Here is a 17,916-nt window from a genome sequence, read left to right as displayed (position 1 = left end):
CATTTTGGTCTAAATGTACTTTTTAGTCTGAGTGTACTTTTTAGTCTCAAGGTTTTAGTTCATATTAACTTAAGTCTAAATTTACTTTTTTGTCTAAATGTACTTTTTAGTCTCAATTTGAATGGGGTCTGATTAAGTCTGACCTAGGCCTGGACCGATACTCGACAAGTCAATTAACCGAGGACAAAAAAAAAATGAAGGCGGTAAGTTTTCCAGAGGGTATAAAAATCATCATGTGCACACTTCAAGAGCATTCATTCACTTTTTTCCTGGCTGTCAGCTGCTACTCGCCTTTGTAGCAGAGCGGAATGAAAAGAAGGGAGTGAACTCTCTTGTCCTCAATGAGTGTTTTTTAGTTTTTGTGAGGCGACACAACTAGCCCGCTAGCATCACACACTGCAACTAGTTAGCATGTAGCAGCTCACCAGGACAAAATGATGAAAAAACCACTAATGTGGGAATATTTCAGAGTAAACCTTTGGAACAAGATGAGACTATGGGCAGTTTCAGAACAACATGCCCACTTCAAACACAACAACTACTCCACACGCTCACTGAGGCCTTTGGTGAACAAGCCAGGTCAGTGTAAACACAACTCTGCAAAATACTGTGATTAAATACTTTTACTTTATTTGGACATTTCATTTATTGTTTGAGTCGTCCTTTAACATATTTTATTGCTTTTGGTTGTGATTTTTATTCAAGAGCATCATTTTTCTAACAAAGTACCGTATTTTTCCGATTATAAATCGCTTTGGAGTATACGTCGCACCGGCCGAAAATGGATAATAAAGGAAAAAAACGTATATACGTCGCATTAGAGTATAAGTCGCATTTTTGGGGGAAATTTATTTGATAAAATCCAACACCAAGAATAGACATTTGAAAGGCAATTTGAAATAAATAAAGAATAGTGAACAACAGGCTGAATAAGTGTACGTTATATGTGGCATAAATAACCAACTGAGAAGGTGCCTGCTATGTTAACGTAACATATTATGGTAAGAGTCATTCAAAGAACTATAACATATAGAACATGCTATACTTTTACCAAACTATCTGTCACTCCTAATTGATAAATCCCATGAAATCTTCTTCCTCGATGTCGCTTCTAGACAACTCTGCCAACTCCAAAGGTATGCGCCGCTTCCTCTTGTCGTTTTCTGCTGCATATTTCACTACGTCCAGCTTGTAATCTGCAGTACATGATATCCTTTTCGCTGCCATTTTTGTTCAGCCATTCTCAGTTTTTATAAGTTACCGCCAACGATGAAATGATCCACTTTAATAGCTACGGCAGTAGCATATAGCAGTTAGCAGTGTTTTTCAACCTTTTTTGAGCCAAGACACATGTTTCGCGTTGACAAAATCCAGAGGCACACCACCAGCAGAAATCATTAAAAAAACTAAACTCAGTTGGCGATAAAAAGTCATCGTCGCAATTGTTGGATATGACTTTAAACCATAACCAACCATGCATCAATATAGCTCTTGTCTCAAAGTAAGTCAAGACCTGTCACATCACGCCGTGACTTTTTTGGAGTTTTTTGCTGTTTTCCTGTAGTGTTTTAGTTCTTGTCTGGCGCTCCTATTTCGGTGGGTTTTTCCCTTTTTTTGGTATTTTCCTGTTGCAGTTTCATGTCTTCCTTTGAGCGATATTCCCCGCATCGACTTTGTTTTAGCAATTAAGAATATTTCAGTTGTTTTTATCCTTCTTTGTGAGGAGATTGTTGATTGTCATAGTATGTTCTGGACTCACACTATTATATTAGATCCACTATGGACTGGACTTTCACAATATTATGTTAGATCCACTATGGACTGGACTTTCACACTATTATGTTAGCTCCACTATGGACTGGACTTTCACAATATTATGTCAGACCCCCTCGACGTCCATTGCATCCGGTCTCCCCTAGAGAGAGGGATGGGGGCGGGGGGTTATCCACATTCGCGGTCCTCTCCAAGATTTCTCATAGTCATTCTCATCAACGTCCCACTGGGTTGTGAGTTTTTCCTTGCCCTTGTGGGTGCTGATCCGCGGATGTTGTTGTGGCTTGTGCAGCCCTTTGGGACACTTGTGATTTAGGGTTATAGAAATAAACATTGATTGATTGGTGTACATTTGCTGCACAGTAAGTCTTTGCTGTCGTCCAGAATTCTGTTTTCGTTGACTTTGTAGCTTGTTCAGTTTTAGTGAAGTTCTGCATAGCCTTCCCTACACTTCAATGCTTTTTCTTAGGGGCACTCACCTTTTGTTTATTTTTGGTTTAATCATAAGATGCCTTTTTACCGGCACCCTGCCTCCCGCCGTTTCCGACATCTACAAAGCAATTAGCTACCGGCAGCCACCTACTGAGATGGAAGAGTATCACACGGTCACTCTGCCGAGCTCTAGACAGCTCCGACACTCAACAACATTATAGAATATACAGACTATAATTACAGGTTTGCCAAAAACAATTTTAACCCAAATAGGAGAAATTACGTTATCTCCCACGGCAAACCAGACAGTATCTGACGGAACACTAGTGTGCCGCGGCACAGTGGTTGGAAAACACCGGCATATAGCAGTTAGCATTCCATGACCCACAATGCACTTCTGCCATGACCCTCCCCCCTCCGCCAAATTCTTATTGGTTGACGTGTATGTGACGATTGCTGACAGTTTCTTTGTCTCTTCCGCGAATGAGATAAATAATATTATTTGATATTTTACGGTAATGTGTTAATAATTTCACACATAAGTCAAACTATGAAAAAAACTGCAACTTCCATCCATCCATTTTCTACCGCTTATTCCCTTTTGGAGTCGCGGGGGGCGCTGGCGCCTATCTCAGCTACAATCGGGCGGAAAGCGGGGTACACCCTGGACAAGTCGCCACCTCATCGCAGGGCCAACACAGATAGACAGACAACATTCACACGCACATTCACACACTAGGGCCAATTTAGTGTTGCCAATCAACCTATCCCCAGGTGCATGTCTTTGGAAGTGGGAGGAAGCCGGAGTACCCGGAGGGAACCCACGCATTCACGGGGAGAACATGCAAACTCCACACAGAAAGATCCAGAGCCTGGATTTGAACCCAGGACTGCAGGAACTTCGTATTGTGAGGCAGACGCACTAACCCCTCTGCCACCGTGAAGCCCAAAAACTGCAACTTATAGTTAGAAAAATACGGTATATGTTATTGTTAATATTTGTTTGTTTTATTCAACTTGGAGATATAAACCTTTTTATTCCATTAACAATGTTAAAATACATGAGAAATACAATTGTATTGCTTTTGAAACGATACACATATATTAATAATATTATGTATTCAATGGTACAATTGGTCCCATAAAAATAATGGCAATGATATCGTTTATCGTTAATATATCGTCAAGCAAAGTTTGTTATTGGTCTGACCGATAAATATTAAACATCTCCATATGTGTTTTTTTCCCCCTAATTGGAAAAATCTGGTAGGGTGGTTTGTTTTGTTGTCTTTTTTGTTGCCAATTGCAAAGGTATGATAACATATTTACTGCTTTTTAATGCCATTAAAGGCCTTCTTTTTCACACTTCTAGGGTTTTTAATGACCCCCAAGGATCTAAAGAATGAACAAGCAATCATTCCCTGGAAGCAAAGACGGTCCTCAAAGATGGAGAGAAGAAAGACGAAGAGAAAGATGAGGAGGTGGCAAGATGAAGGATGACAAAGAACACCTCGATAAAGAAGTAAGAAGGTTTCACGGCTGTCACTCACCGGTTGTACTCGGCTCCTCGAAACAAATTCAAGGGGTTTCTCCACACTTTACATTCTGCAGGAGAAACAAGAAGATTGGAGGTGTGCAGCCTATGACCGTCTATCACTGCTGCCGTCTCACCTGACACGCTTTGTCGACTGGACTCCGCCTCCCCGTTGCTGCTGCTGGAGCTGCTGGGGCTGCTGCTGTCCACTCCGCCCAGCAGGGGGCGCAAGTGGCTCACGGACACCTGCTCGATGAAAGACGTCCCGTATTTCCTGAAGTACCACCACTCGAAGATCTGTGGGGAGACAAAGCAGACATCACAGTGAGAATGTTTCCATTAGTTGTCAGCTTCCAACATGTTGCCGTGGAGATGATACTGCTCAGAGGAGTGTATAAAGAGTGTGGAGCTCTACACGGGCGCCATGTTGGATACCTAAGATGTGTATAAAGTGTGAGTGTACAAATATAACTAGTCTACAAAGTGAGTGTACAACTACAACTAGCGTACAATGTGAGTGTACAACTACAACTAGAACGCAAAGTGTGAGTGTACAACTACAACTAGAACACAAAGTGTGAGAGTACAACTATAAATAGCGTACAGAGTGAGTGTACAACTAACATACAAAGTGTGAGAGTACAACTATAAATAGTGTACAAAGTGAGTGTACGACTATAACTAACATACAAAATGTGAGTGTACAAGTACAACTTGCATACAAAGTGTGAGTGTACAATTACAACTAGCATACAAAGTGTGAGTGTACAACTGCACTATAAATAGCGTACATAGTGTGAGTGTTAACTACAACTAGCGTACAAAGTGTGAGTGTACAACCACAACTAGCATACAAAGTGTGAGTGTACAACTACAACTAGAACACAAAGTCTGAGTGTGCAACTACAACTAACATATTAAGTGTGAGTTTACAAGTATAACTAGCATGCAAAGTGTGAGTGTACAACTACAACTAGCATACAAAGTGTGAGTGTACAAATACAACTACAACACAAAGTGTGAGTGTACAACTATAAATAGCGTACAAAGTGTGAGTTTACAAATACAAATACAAATAACATATTAAGTGTGAGTTTACAACTATAAATAGTGTACAAAGTGTGAGTGTACAACTACAACTAGAACACAAAGTGTGAGTGTACAACTACAACTAGCATACAAAATGTGAGTTTACGACTACAACTATAACACAAAGAGTGAGTGTACAACTAACATACAAAGTGTGAGAGTACAACTATAAATAGCGTACAAAGTGAGTGTACAACTAACATACAAAGTGTGAGAGTACAACTATAAATAGCATACAAAGTGAGTGTACAACTAACATACAAAGTGTGAGAGTACAACTATAAATAACGTACAAAGTGAGTGTACAACTAACATACAAAGTGTGAGAGTACAACTATAAATAGCGTACAAAGTGAGTGTACAACTATAACTAGCATACAAAGTGTGAGTGTACAACTATTGCTACTGCTAGCATACAATGTGTGTGTCTGGAACTACAGTAAGATGTGTAGCTAGCATGTGTGTAGTTGTGCATTATGTGACGTGTGTAGCTAGCATGTGTGTAATTGTGCATTATGTGACGTGTGTAGCAAGCCTGTGTGTGTAGTTGTTCATCATGTGACGTGTGTAGCAAGCATGTGTGTAGTTGTGCACCATGTGACGTGTGTAAGTGGCTTCATCTGGGATGACTAGTTCCCAAATGGGTGGAATGACAAGTGGTTGTTACCAAGATGAGTCCTGATATGAGGGAGGAGGTGCCGGTCAGAGCCACGTAGAACTTGGGTGTCAGGGTGTTGAGAAACATGCTTACTGCAAGACAAGAAAGACGCTAGGTTAGCACTGCACACTGATGCATTGTGGGTAGGATGATGGCAAATACTCTTCTTCTTATTCTTAAACATTCACTTGGTAAATACAACTCCAAGTACAAACTACACGCTACAAATACACTTTTTGGCCTTACAGCCATACTCACTACATCCAATTATAATGATATCGTTCACAACAACACGACAGATAAGATGTGTTGTGTGTATGATTGTTTGTAAGAAAAAAGCTGGCATAAGTGGCAAAGAAGACTGAGAAAGTTGAGGAATCCTCATCAAACACTTATTTGGAACATCCCACAGGTGAACAGGCTAATTGGGGGTTGCCATGATTGGGTATAAAAGCAGCTTCCATGATGTCATTCACAAACAAGGATGGGGTGAGGGTCACCACTTTGTGAACAATTGTGTGAGCAAATTGTCCAATAGTTTAGGAACAACATTTCTCAACCAGCTATTGTAAGTAATTTAGGGATTTCACCATCTACAGTCCGTAATATCGTCAAAAGATTTGGAGAATCTGGAGAAATCACTGCATATAGGCGATGATATTACGGACCTTCGATTCCTCAGGCGGTACGGCATCAAAAAGCAGCAACAGTGTGTAAAGGATATCACCACATGGGCTTCGGAACACTTCAGAAAACCACTGTCAGTAACTACAGTTGGTCGTTACATCTGTAAGTGCAAGTTAAAACTCTACTATGACAAAGCGAGAGCTATTTATCAACAACACCCAGAAAAGCCGCCGGCTTTGCTAGGCCCGAGCTCATCTGATGCAAAGTGTAAAGGTGTCTGAGTCCACATTTCCAATTGTTTTTGGGAAACTGTGGATGTTGCGCACGGCCACTCCACCACTACGCCACGCCGTCCCCAGTTGAAAAGGATTTGCAAATCATTGAATTCTGATTTTATTTACGAATTACACAACATGCCAACTTCACTGGTTTTTTGTTTTGTACATTTTGTTTACAGATGTATTCTATTCAAGTTTCACTATTAATCTCAATGTTGGAGATAATTATGTATTTGCATGCAATGTGACCTTTTTGTTAACAGAAGTATTTTATTCAAGACTCTTGATTTAGCTTTTTGAAAATTACTCCATAAAACGTATAATTCACATCTGGTGTAAGAAGAAGAATATTAATTGAATGTTGTTAAGAGTAAGATGCAGTGTCATTCCAATGTACTAGTTTTTGATCAAATAAAAGAAAAACTTGTTTTGAATGACCTGTCATTTGTATTCAATGGGTTCTTTAAAAAGTAGGGAAAAATTTGTTTGTGGAAAGAATCAGGGATTTTATTTTTAAGCCATATTGCCCAGGCCGAGTAGCAACCATGGTGAAATACAAACTTCTAATAGATTTGCTCTTTTTTTCCCCCACTCATCCGTCACAAGCTGCGGAATTTGTATGCACGTTGGGCAGCCTAATAATAGTTGTTTTCCATTATTATGTTGTCGTGATCATGAGAAGCTGTAGTCGAAATCAAAATAAAAAAATCTGTAAAATTCCAGCCCTAACACACACACACACACACACACACACACACACACAGGCGCATGTGTGCAAAGAGGGGGCAGCTGGTCAGCCATTGAGTGGAGTGGAGTGCAGCCTCTTGGTGCAGAAAAGGAGTCTTTGAGGACAACAGCTGGTGTGAAGGGAGCACTAAGCACGTCCATCAAAGCCTCCAATCATCAGGCTGGAACACCAAGCTCGTATATTTCAAGTGTTTGCCTAAAGTCCAATGAGGAGAGAACTTATTGGAGAACGCTCAGCCCACATTTTACAAACCAAAAGTTTTTATCAACTGCCAAAGATGTATCAACAAAGTATTGAGCAAAGGGTTTGAATACTTATGTGACATGTGAATTGGTAGTCAAGTGAAGTGAATTATATTTATATAGCGCTTTTTCCTCAAGTGACTCAAGGCGCTTTACATAGTGAAACCCAATATCTAAGTTAATATTAAACCAGTGTGGGTGGCACGGGGAGCAGGTGGGTAAAGTGTCTTGCCCAAGGACAAAACGGCGTTGACTTGGAAGGCATAAGCGGGAATCGAGCCTGCAACCCTCAAGTTGCTGGCACGGCCGCTCTACCAACCGAGCTATACCGGTACAATGTTTACGGTTTTTACAATGTTTAATGCTGTTACAATTGTTACAATGTTTACAACGTTTAATATTGTTACGTTTGTTACAATGTTTAATATTGTTAGATGTGTTACAATGCTTAATACTGGTAAATGTGTTACAATGTTTAATACTGTTATATGTGTTACAATGCTTAATACTGGTACATGTGTTACAATGCTTAATACTGTTATATGCGTTACAATGTTTAATACTGTTACATGTGGTACAATGTTCAATACTGTTACATTTGTTACAATTTTTCCAAGTGTTACAATGTTTAATATTGTTGCAATTTTTACAATGATTGCAATAATTCCCATGTTTAATATTGTTACAATTGTTACAAATTTTAATATTGTTCCATTTTTTCCAAGTGTTACAATAGTCCATCCATCCATCCCTTTTTTCTACCGCTTGTCCCTTTCAGGGTAACGGGGGGTGCTGGAGCCTATCCCAGCTGCACAGTTACAATGTTTAATATTGTTACAATTGTTAAAATGTTTTCAATTGTGACAAGGTTTACAATTGTGGCTATGTTTAATTAATTACATAATTGTTACAATGTTCAATTGTGTTACAATATTTAATCTTGTTACAATGTTTACAATTGTTCCCATGTTTAATGTTGTTACAATGTTAAATATTGTTACATGTGTTACAATGTTTAATACTGTTACATGTGTTACAATGTTTACAATTGTTATATTGTTTAATTCTACTACAATTTTTACAATGATTTCAATTATTGCCATGTTTAATATTGTTACAATGTTTACAATTGTTACAAATTTTACAAGTGTTACAATAGTCCATCCATTTTCTACTGCTTGTCCCTTTCGGGGTCGCGGGGGTGCTGGAGCCTATCACAGCTGCACAGTTGCAATGTTTAATATTGTTACAATTGTTAAAATGTCTCCAATTGTGACAATGTTTACAATTGTTGCCATGTTTAATATTGTTACAATATTTAATTACAATGTTTACAACTATTGCTATGTTCAATATTACTACAATGTTTAATATTGTTGCAATGTTTACACCTATTGCCATGTTCAATATTGTTACAGTTGTTACAATGTTTAATATTGTTTTGTTTTTTTGTTCTTTTTACAATAGTTACATTGTTTCCAATTGTTACAATGTTTAATATTGTTATAATGTTTACAATTGTTACAATGTTTACAATTGTTCAATTTAACAATGTGACAGTTGTTACAATGTGTAATAACGTTGCAATTGTTACAATGTTCATTATTGTTACAATTATTACAATGTTTAATATTATTGCAATGTTTATTATTGTTAAAATGTTTGTATTTGTTCGAATGATTAAAATTCTTACAATTTTGCGGAAACTGGAGTGCCCGGAGAAACCCAACACATGCACGGGAGGACGTGAACACGCCACACAGCCATGTCCAAACGGAGGTTGGAAGACGCACACACGGCGTAAAGTTAGACGTTATTGTCGGTAGTAATGTCAAAAGATTTTGGAGTAGTTTTCACTGGCTGAACCAAGAAATGCATTAATTAGCTTGAGTACCTTTCTCTTCAACTTTCTCTCTTTAGTTTTGCCAAGTGACTCTGATGGCAAAGACAAAACACACACACACACACACACACACACACCTGTGTATCTCTCATTGATGGAGGACACACACACACACACACACACACAACATATGAATGAGAACAAATGTGTAAATGATAAATTCATGTGCTCCAAATGAACAAGGTACAAGACGTTGTGTAGCAGCACACAAGATAGTAAGTATGACAACATCACTTCACAACACAACACACAAGTCAGCGTGTTCCTAAGAGTCCTGTCCCTCCTGAAAGACCTCTGGACCATAGAACACATGTCCTGGTCCTAGTGGAGGTAGTGGTCGTAGACACAGCAGCCACTGCTGCCCTGCCGTTTGGAAGCCAGCAGCGCGAGTGGATCAGCCAATCCAGGATAAGCATTCTAATGGGGGCGGGGCTCCCTGGTCAACTCTTGCAAGAGTAACCATGGCAACCCCTAAATGACACCCCTTCAGCAGGCTCGCCTGCGCTGCTTTACACTGCTAATGTGTCAAAGTGCTGGCTAACAAGAGTGACTTCTCCCCTTCTGCTCACACCACGAGAAACATGAACTAAAACGTGACATCGTGTCTCCTGCTCCTTGTTTGCACATCACCTCCTGTATCACAAGTCATATACAACTTCAGTGATTACTACCCGTGTCTAGCCTGTGTGCTAAGCTGTTGTGTAGCTGCTATCTCCTCGTGGCCTAACGTTTAACTTTTGCAAATGACTTTAGTAAAATAGAATTGTGTGTTTATTGGAGGATATTTAGATGTTAACTGTCTGTCCAGCTTGGCACAAGTAAACACGCTGCTTGTATCGCACATGATATCATACACAAGTAAATACACTCGGCAGGACTGCTTGCATCACACATGATATCACACACAAGTGAACACGCTGCAAAACTGCTTCTATTAAACATAATATCACACACGAGTAAACACTCTGTAGGACTGCTTGCAACACACATGATATCACACACACACACAAGTAAACATGCTGCAAAACTGCTTGTATTACACATATTATCACACACGAGTAAACACTCTGTAGGACTGCTTGCATCGCACATGATATCACACACAAGTAAACGCTGCAGGACTGCTAGTATCGCACATGATATCACACACAAGTGAACACGTTGCAGGGCTGCTTGTTTTGCACATGGTATCACACACAAGTAAACACTGCAGGACTGCTTGTATCGCACATCATATCACACAAGTCAGCACTCTGCGGGACTGCTTGTATCGCACATCATATCACACAAGTCAACACTCTGCAGGACTGCTTGTATCGCACATGATATCACACAAGTCAATACTGCAGGACTGCTTGTATCGCACATGATATCACACACGAGTAGACACTCTGCAGGACTGCTTGTATCGCACATGATATCACACAAGTAAACACTGCAGGACTGCTATTATCGCACATGATATCACACACAAGTGAACACGTTGCAGGGCTGCTTGTTTTGCACATGGTATCACACACAAGTAAACACTGCAGGACTGCTTGTATCGCACATCATATCACACAAGTCAGCACTCTGCGGGACTGCTTGTATCGCACATCATATCACACAAGTCAACACTCTGCAGGACTGCTTGTATCGCACATGATATCACACAAGTCAATACTACAGGACTGCTTGTATCGCACATGATATCACACACGAGTAAACACTCTGCAGGACTGCTTGTAGCGCACATGATATCACACACAAGTAAACACTGCAGGACTGCTATTATCGCACATGATATCACACACAAGTGAACACGTTGCCGGGCTGCTTGTATTGCACATGGTATCACACACAAGTAAACACTGCAGGACTGCTTGTATCGCACATCATGTCACACAAGTCAGCACTCTGCAGGACTGCTTGTATCACACATCATGTCACACAAGTCAACACTCTGCAGGACTGCTTGTATCGCACATGATATCACACAAGTCAACACTGCAGGACTGCTTGTATCGCACATGATATCACACCCGAGTAAACACTCTGCAGGACTGATTGTATCGCACACGATATCACACACAAGTAAACACTGCAGGACTGCTTGTATCGCACATGATATCACACAAGTAAACACTCTGCAGGACTGCTTGTATCCCACATGATATCACACACAAGTAAACACGCTGCAGGGCTGCTTGTATCGCACATGGTATCACACACAAGTAAACACTGCAGGGCTGCTTGCATTGCACATGATATCACACAAGTCAACACTCTGCAGGACTGCTTGTATCGCACATGATATTACACACAAGTAAACATGCTGTAAGACTGCTTGTATCACACATGGTATCACACACAAGTGCACATGTCGTAAGACTGCTTGTATCACACATGATATCACACACATAGACATCCTGCAGGACTGCTTGTATCACACATGATACCACACACAAGTAAACACACTGCAGTACTGCGTGTATCACACATGATATCACACACAAGTACACATGTTGTAGGATTGCTTGTATTGCATATGGTATCACAAACCAATAAAAACACGCTTTAGGACTGATTGTATCACACACAAGTAAACACTGCAGGACTGCTTGTATTGCACATAATATCACAAACACTCTGCAGGACTGGTTGTATCACACATTATATCACACATAAGTAAACACTCTGCAGGACTGCTTGTATAGAACATGATATCACACACAAGTAATCACGCTGCAAGACTGCTTGTATCATACATGGTATCACACACAAGTGCACATGTCGTAAGACTGCTTGTATCACACATGATATCACACACATAGACATCCTGCAGGACTGCTTGTATCGCACATGATACCACACACAAGTAAACACACTGCAGTGCTGTGTGTGTCACACATGATATCACACACAAGTACACATGTTGTAGGATTGCTTGTATTGCATATGATATCACACACATAGACATCCTGCAGGACTGCTTGTATCACACATGATACCACACACAAGTAAACACACTGCAGTACTGCGTGTATCACACATGATATCACACACAAGTACACATATTGTAGGATTGCTTGTATTGCATATGGTATCACAAACCAATAAAACACGCTTTAGGACTGGTTGTATCACACATGATATCACACACAAGTACACATGTTGTAGGATTGCTTGTATTGCATATGGTATCACAAACCAATAAAAACACGCTTTAGGACTGATTGTATCACACACAAGTAAACACTGCAGGACTGCTTGTATTGCACATAATATCACAAACACTCTGCAGGACTGGTTGTATCACACATTATATCACACATAAGTAAACACTCTGCAGGACTGCTTGTATAGAACATGATATCACACACAAGTAATCACGCTGCAAGACTGCTTGTATCATACATGGTATCACACACAAGTGCACATGTCGTAAGACTGCTTGTATCACACATGATATCACACACATAGACATCCTGCAGGACTGCTTGTATCGCACATGATACCACACACAAGTAAACACACTGCAGTGCTGTGTGTGTCACACATGATATCACACACAAGTACACATGTTGTAGGATTGCTTGTATTGCATATGATATCACACACATAGACATCCTGCAGGACTGCTTGTATCACACATGATACCACACACAAGTAAACACACTGCAGTACTGCGTGTATCACACATGATATCACACACAAGTACACATATTGTAGGATTGCTTGTATTGCATATGGTATCACAAACCAATAAAACACGCTTTAGGACTGGTTGTATCACACATGATATCACACACAAGTACACATGTTGTAGGATTGCTTGTATTGCATATGGTATCACAAACAAATAAAAACACGCTTTAGGACTGATTGTATCACACATGATATCACACACAAGTAAACACTGCAGGACTGCTTGTATTGCACATGATATCACAAACACTCTGCAGGACTGGTTGTATCACACATTATATCACACATAAGTAAACACTCTGCAGGACTGCTTGTATAGAACATGATATCACACACAAGTAATCATGCTGCAGGACTGCTTGTATCGCACATGATATCACACACAAGTAAACACTGCAGGACTGCTTGTATCGCACATGATATCATACACATGTAAACACTCTCCGGGACTGCTTGTATCGCACATGATATCACACACAAGTACACAAGTTGTAGTACTGCTTGTATTGGATGTTATAGATGCAAACCAATATAATCCAATTGTTTTGCTGATATCAGACCGCTATCCGATGTCAATATCAAATCGGGATACCCCTCCCGGAAACTGTTGGCGTCTGCAGGATAAGACAAGTTTTCAAGTGGCGTCCATTCAGTAGGCCGACCTTTTTGCATATTTGACGATTATGAATGCTGGTCAGAGGTTGATAAATGAATTTGATTTTGCGGTCAGGAATAGCAGCTGCCAGGAAACATCATCCATCCACCAGCATGGATGATGGTTTCATACTCATCCATTCGTAGGATCCATCATATAAACACGTTGTGAGGGTTAAAGGTGAAAGGGTCAGAGGTCAAACAACGACACGCACACGTTGCAGCGTGGAGTCTACGGAGCGCCACTCGTCATCTCGCCGGACTGAAATAGCCAGAGTCAGCAGTTACCACAGAAACACCATCTCGCCGCTCTTTTGCCTTTTTTGTTGTTTTTAAAAAGCAGCGTTGCCATAGCAACAGAGACCGCCGTGTTCAGTTAGCACCTCCTGCAGTGAAAACCTTTTGGCCGCCATCACACAAATATCTCCTTGTGGGCCACTTCATTAGGCACACCATCGCGTAACATATCCAGCATGACGACTACGGCAACACGGTACCAATTTCCGATCCCTGAGAATCGACACCGGTACTCAAAAGGTACTGATATTCGGTACTTTTTTGTGTGTTTATAAATATGAATTGTTTTTGATGATAAAATCTTGTTTGTATTTTTGAAAATGAGCTGATTGCGATAACTTCTGTCCAGTTGTTATATTGTCACTTTCTTTGATGGCATGTAAAATGGCAACATCACCTTCAGGCGGAGTCAGCTCTCAGTGCTGCTGGAGTGGCCGCCAGGTGTTAAGTGTTGGGAATGAAAGGATATGTAAGTTTTGTATCACGATTATTATGACCGAAAGCGGCACCATTATTCAATCAATCAATCAATGTTTACTTATATAGCCCTAAATCACGAGTGTCTCAAAGGGCTGCACAAACCCCTACGACATCCTCAGTAGGCCCACATAAGGGCAAGGAAAACTCACACCCAGTGGGACGTCGGTGACAATGATGACTATGAGAACCTTGGAGAGGAGGAAAGCAATGGATGTCGAGCGGGTCTAACATGATACTGTGAAAGTTCAATCCATAATGGATCCAACACAGTCGTGAGAGTCCAGTCCAAAGCGGATCCAACACAGCAGCGAGAGTCCCGTTCACAGCGGAGCCAGCAGGAAACCATCCCAAGCGGAGGCGGATCAGCAGCGCAGAGAGGTCCCCAGCCGATACACAGGCAAGCAGTACATGGCCACCGGATCGGACCGGACCCCTTCCACAAAGGAGAGTGGGACATAGAAGAAAAAGAAAAGAAACGGCAGATCAACTGGTCTAAAAAGGGAGTCTATTTAAAGGCTAGAGTATACAAATGAGTTTTAAGGTGAGACTTAAATGCTTCTACTGAGTATTACAATCGCAATATTGTTGAACGTGCTCAAAAAGAACACACACACTGAAATTTTTCAAAATAAAGTAAATAGACGCACAATTAGAAAAGCCTCTATTTGACATGTTTTGAGTGTATTTTATCTTTTATTGGCTGAACTTTTATTTTCTTAAATATTGCTTTGTACTTTATGATTTAATGAAATAGAAAGTGTGTTGCAGGTAAAATATATTATTATTAGGGACCGAATGTCCCTTTGGGACAGAGGACCCTATTGAATTTCTAGCGTTTTATTCTTTATTATTCTGCAGTTTTGAGTTGTAATTTGACCCCCTTAAAATGCTTCAAAACTCCCCAAATTTGACACACACATCAGGACTGGCGAACATTGCGATTAAATCAAAAAACCTAACCCTAGGACTAAAAATTGTGTTTTAGCGCCCCCTAGGAAGAAAACAGACAAAACTGCCTGTAACTTCCAGTAGGAATGTCGTAGCGACATGAAACAAAAACCTCTATGTAGGTCTCTCTTAGACCTAGATTTCATACACTGACATCCTTCAGCAAAAATCAACAGGAAGTTGGCAATTCCCCGTTCAAAACAAGAGTTTTGTAAAAACACTCACCTTTACCTCTTTGAGCTGTAATTCGACCCCCCTGACATGCTTCAAAACTCACCAAACTGGACACACAAATCAAGACTGGCGAAAATTGCAATCTTATCAAAAAACCTAACCCCAAAACTCAAAATTCCGCTCTAGCGCCCCCTAGGAATAAAACACAGACAAAACTGCTTCTAGGAAGCAAACACAGACAAAACTGCCTGTAACTTCCAGCAGGAATGTCGTAGAGACATGAAACAAAAAAACCTCCATGTAGGTCTCACTTAGACCTACATTTCATATATTGACAACCCCCAGCAAAAATCAACAGGAAGTTTTCAATTCCCCCTTCAAAACAAACGTTTTGTAAAAACCGGTCACCTTTTTTCAAACATTATCTCCTCTGAGCGCGTTTGTCATGTCGGCTTAAAACTACCACAGGAGAGATATTGAACCCTTCTGATTAAAAGTTGATGAAAGAGTTTTAAATACTGCTACGGTTTTTATTTTATCAGCCTTCAAAGAACTGCTGCGCTGAAAACCATTTCAAAGATGGCCGCCGTGCACAAACAGTGAGGAAAACGTTTTTTTTTGGTGCGCACGCACCAAAAATTCGTGAGGGAAGGGCTGTGATCGTCTATACCAAGATGCCTGTCAGTGCTGTAGCTAAGCCGGTATGTTTTAAAGTTGTCGTTTGCCTGCATATCGTAAAAACAACCGTCCAACATTTTACAACTAATTGTGAACTTATAGGTGCGACCATCAGGGCCGAGTTGCGACGAGAGAGTGTGTCGATGTCAAGATATTACGCCGAGTTCGTAAGTCTATCTGTTTGCTAATAGTAGCTACTAGCCGTACCAATGTATATTCAATGAGCGGTTAGCATTGTATTTTAATCCCGTTTTCTCCTATGTTTCTGCTCCGATTGAATTTATTTGTACTGTATGTCGAGTCTTTATTTTGGGTACTTACATATGGTGCCTGACTGTTGTGGCGTTTTAAGGCCATCTGCACTTTTTATGTGCCGAGTTGGTCGGTCTATCTGTTTGCTAATAGTAGCTACTAGCCGTACCCATGTATTTTTAATGGCCGGTTGGCATCGGGTTTTTCTAACTTATATCTGTCAGTAGACATGTTATGGAAGGTAAAAACTACAATATAATACAAAGTAATGTGTTGTTCTAACTTATATCTGGGAAGCCCAGACTTCCCTCTCCTCAGCCACTTCCATATATACTCGGTCACGTCCATCGCTGCTTGCAGCTTTAATTTTGTATTATTTCTGGTAGGTGTTGTACTCTTTGGTTGTCCTACTCTTTTCAGCGGTCTTTGAACGCACCGTAAACCACCTCGGTCTTGTATTTCTCTGATCCGTCACTCAGTTCTAAGAGAGCATAACTTGTAAGTTCAATGTGCACAATTGATTAGTGTACGGGGAATGGCATTAAAGGAGCCATATATTATCATTTCTTGTCAAGTCATCGTTAAATGGACCTGATATGTCAAAATGCATTATTAAATCATGTTTTTTTCCAATACCTTTACAGCTGATAACGGTAGTCCAGCCGGGATATGTTCATTTCAAAATTAAGATTTACAGCCCTGTAATCTTGTTGTTTACATTTTGCACATGAATGGCACTTGTGCCAGCTTTTTTGAAACATGGTGCAGGCAAAAAATTCTAAATCAGGTAATATTTGCAAAAAATCACAAAGTTTTTCAGTTCGAACATTAAGTATCTTGTCTTTGCAGTCGATTCAATTAAACTTAAGGTTAAAAATATTGAATATACTGTATTTCCTTGAATTGCCGCCGGGTATATAGTATGCGCCTGCCTTGAATTACTGCCGGGTCAAACTCGTTTCGCAAAATATTATTTTTATTGGCGCATGTCTAGAATTTCCGCCGGGTCAAACTCGTCACGTCACGAGTGACCCTGTCATCATTTTCAAAATGGAGGAGGCCGAGTTCAATAATTTGAAATCGCATAAAGGGAAGAAGATTAAGAGCTATTCAGCAGGATTTAAGGTCCAAGATATTTAATATGCTAAAAAGAACAGTAAGCAGCTATGTTTTATTAATGTACCGTTTTTGTGCATCATGCATTTCTGCACTAATCAAATTGTACTAAGTATTTGAATATTGAGAATTTGTGTCATGCATTTCCTGGGTAATCAAATAGCAGCAAGTATTTGCCAGAGATGTAGATATGCAGGTCACCTCCACAAGCCTTGGCAGATGTTAGAAAGTGCGGTGGAGGTGTGGAAGTGTGCGGAACAACTCCGCAAGCGTGCAGCCAAGCTTTGACGAGTGGGAACGTAAGAAGAAGAGTCATATATATCTTCCAGAGCTGGAACACAAG

At 40.3% G+C, this 17,916-nt stretch overlaps 1 protein-coding gene across 5 annotated transcripts in view; it reads right to left on the bottom strand.

Moving 5' to 3' along the window:
* Positions 1 to 17,916, bottom strand: part of LOC133549151 (suppressor of tumorigenicity 7 protein homolog) — a 54,809-nt gene that overhangs the window by 23,058 nt on the left and 13,835 nt on the right. For all 5 annotated transcript variants that reach the window (XM_061894305.1, XM_061894306.1, XM_061894307.1 and 2 more), the window contains 3 exons: positions 5,496 to 5,578; positions 3,877 to 4,036; positions 3,756 to 3,810 (listed from right to left, as the gene is read on the bottom strand). In XM_061894305.1, the coding sequence (XP_061750289.1) occupies positions 3,756 to 3,810; positions 3,877 to 4,036; positions 5,496 to 5,578 (298 nt within the window). The remainder of the gene's footprint in view (positions 1 to 3,755; positions 3,811 to 3,876; positions 4,037 to 5,495; positions 5,579 to 17,916) is intronic.

Source organism: Nerophis ophidion, linkage group LG03 (assembly GCF_033978795.1).
Source record: "Nerophis ophidion isolate RoL-2023_Sa linkage group LG03, RoL_Noph_v1.0, whole genome shotgun sequence".
Lineage (NCBI taxonomy): Eukaryota > Metazoa > Chordata > Actinopteri > Syngnathiformes > Syngnathidae > Nerophis > Nerophis ophidion.
This window is presented reverse-complemented; position numbering and strand designations above follow the sequence as displayed.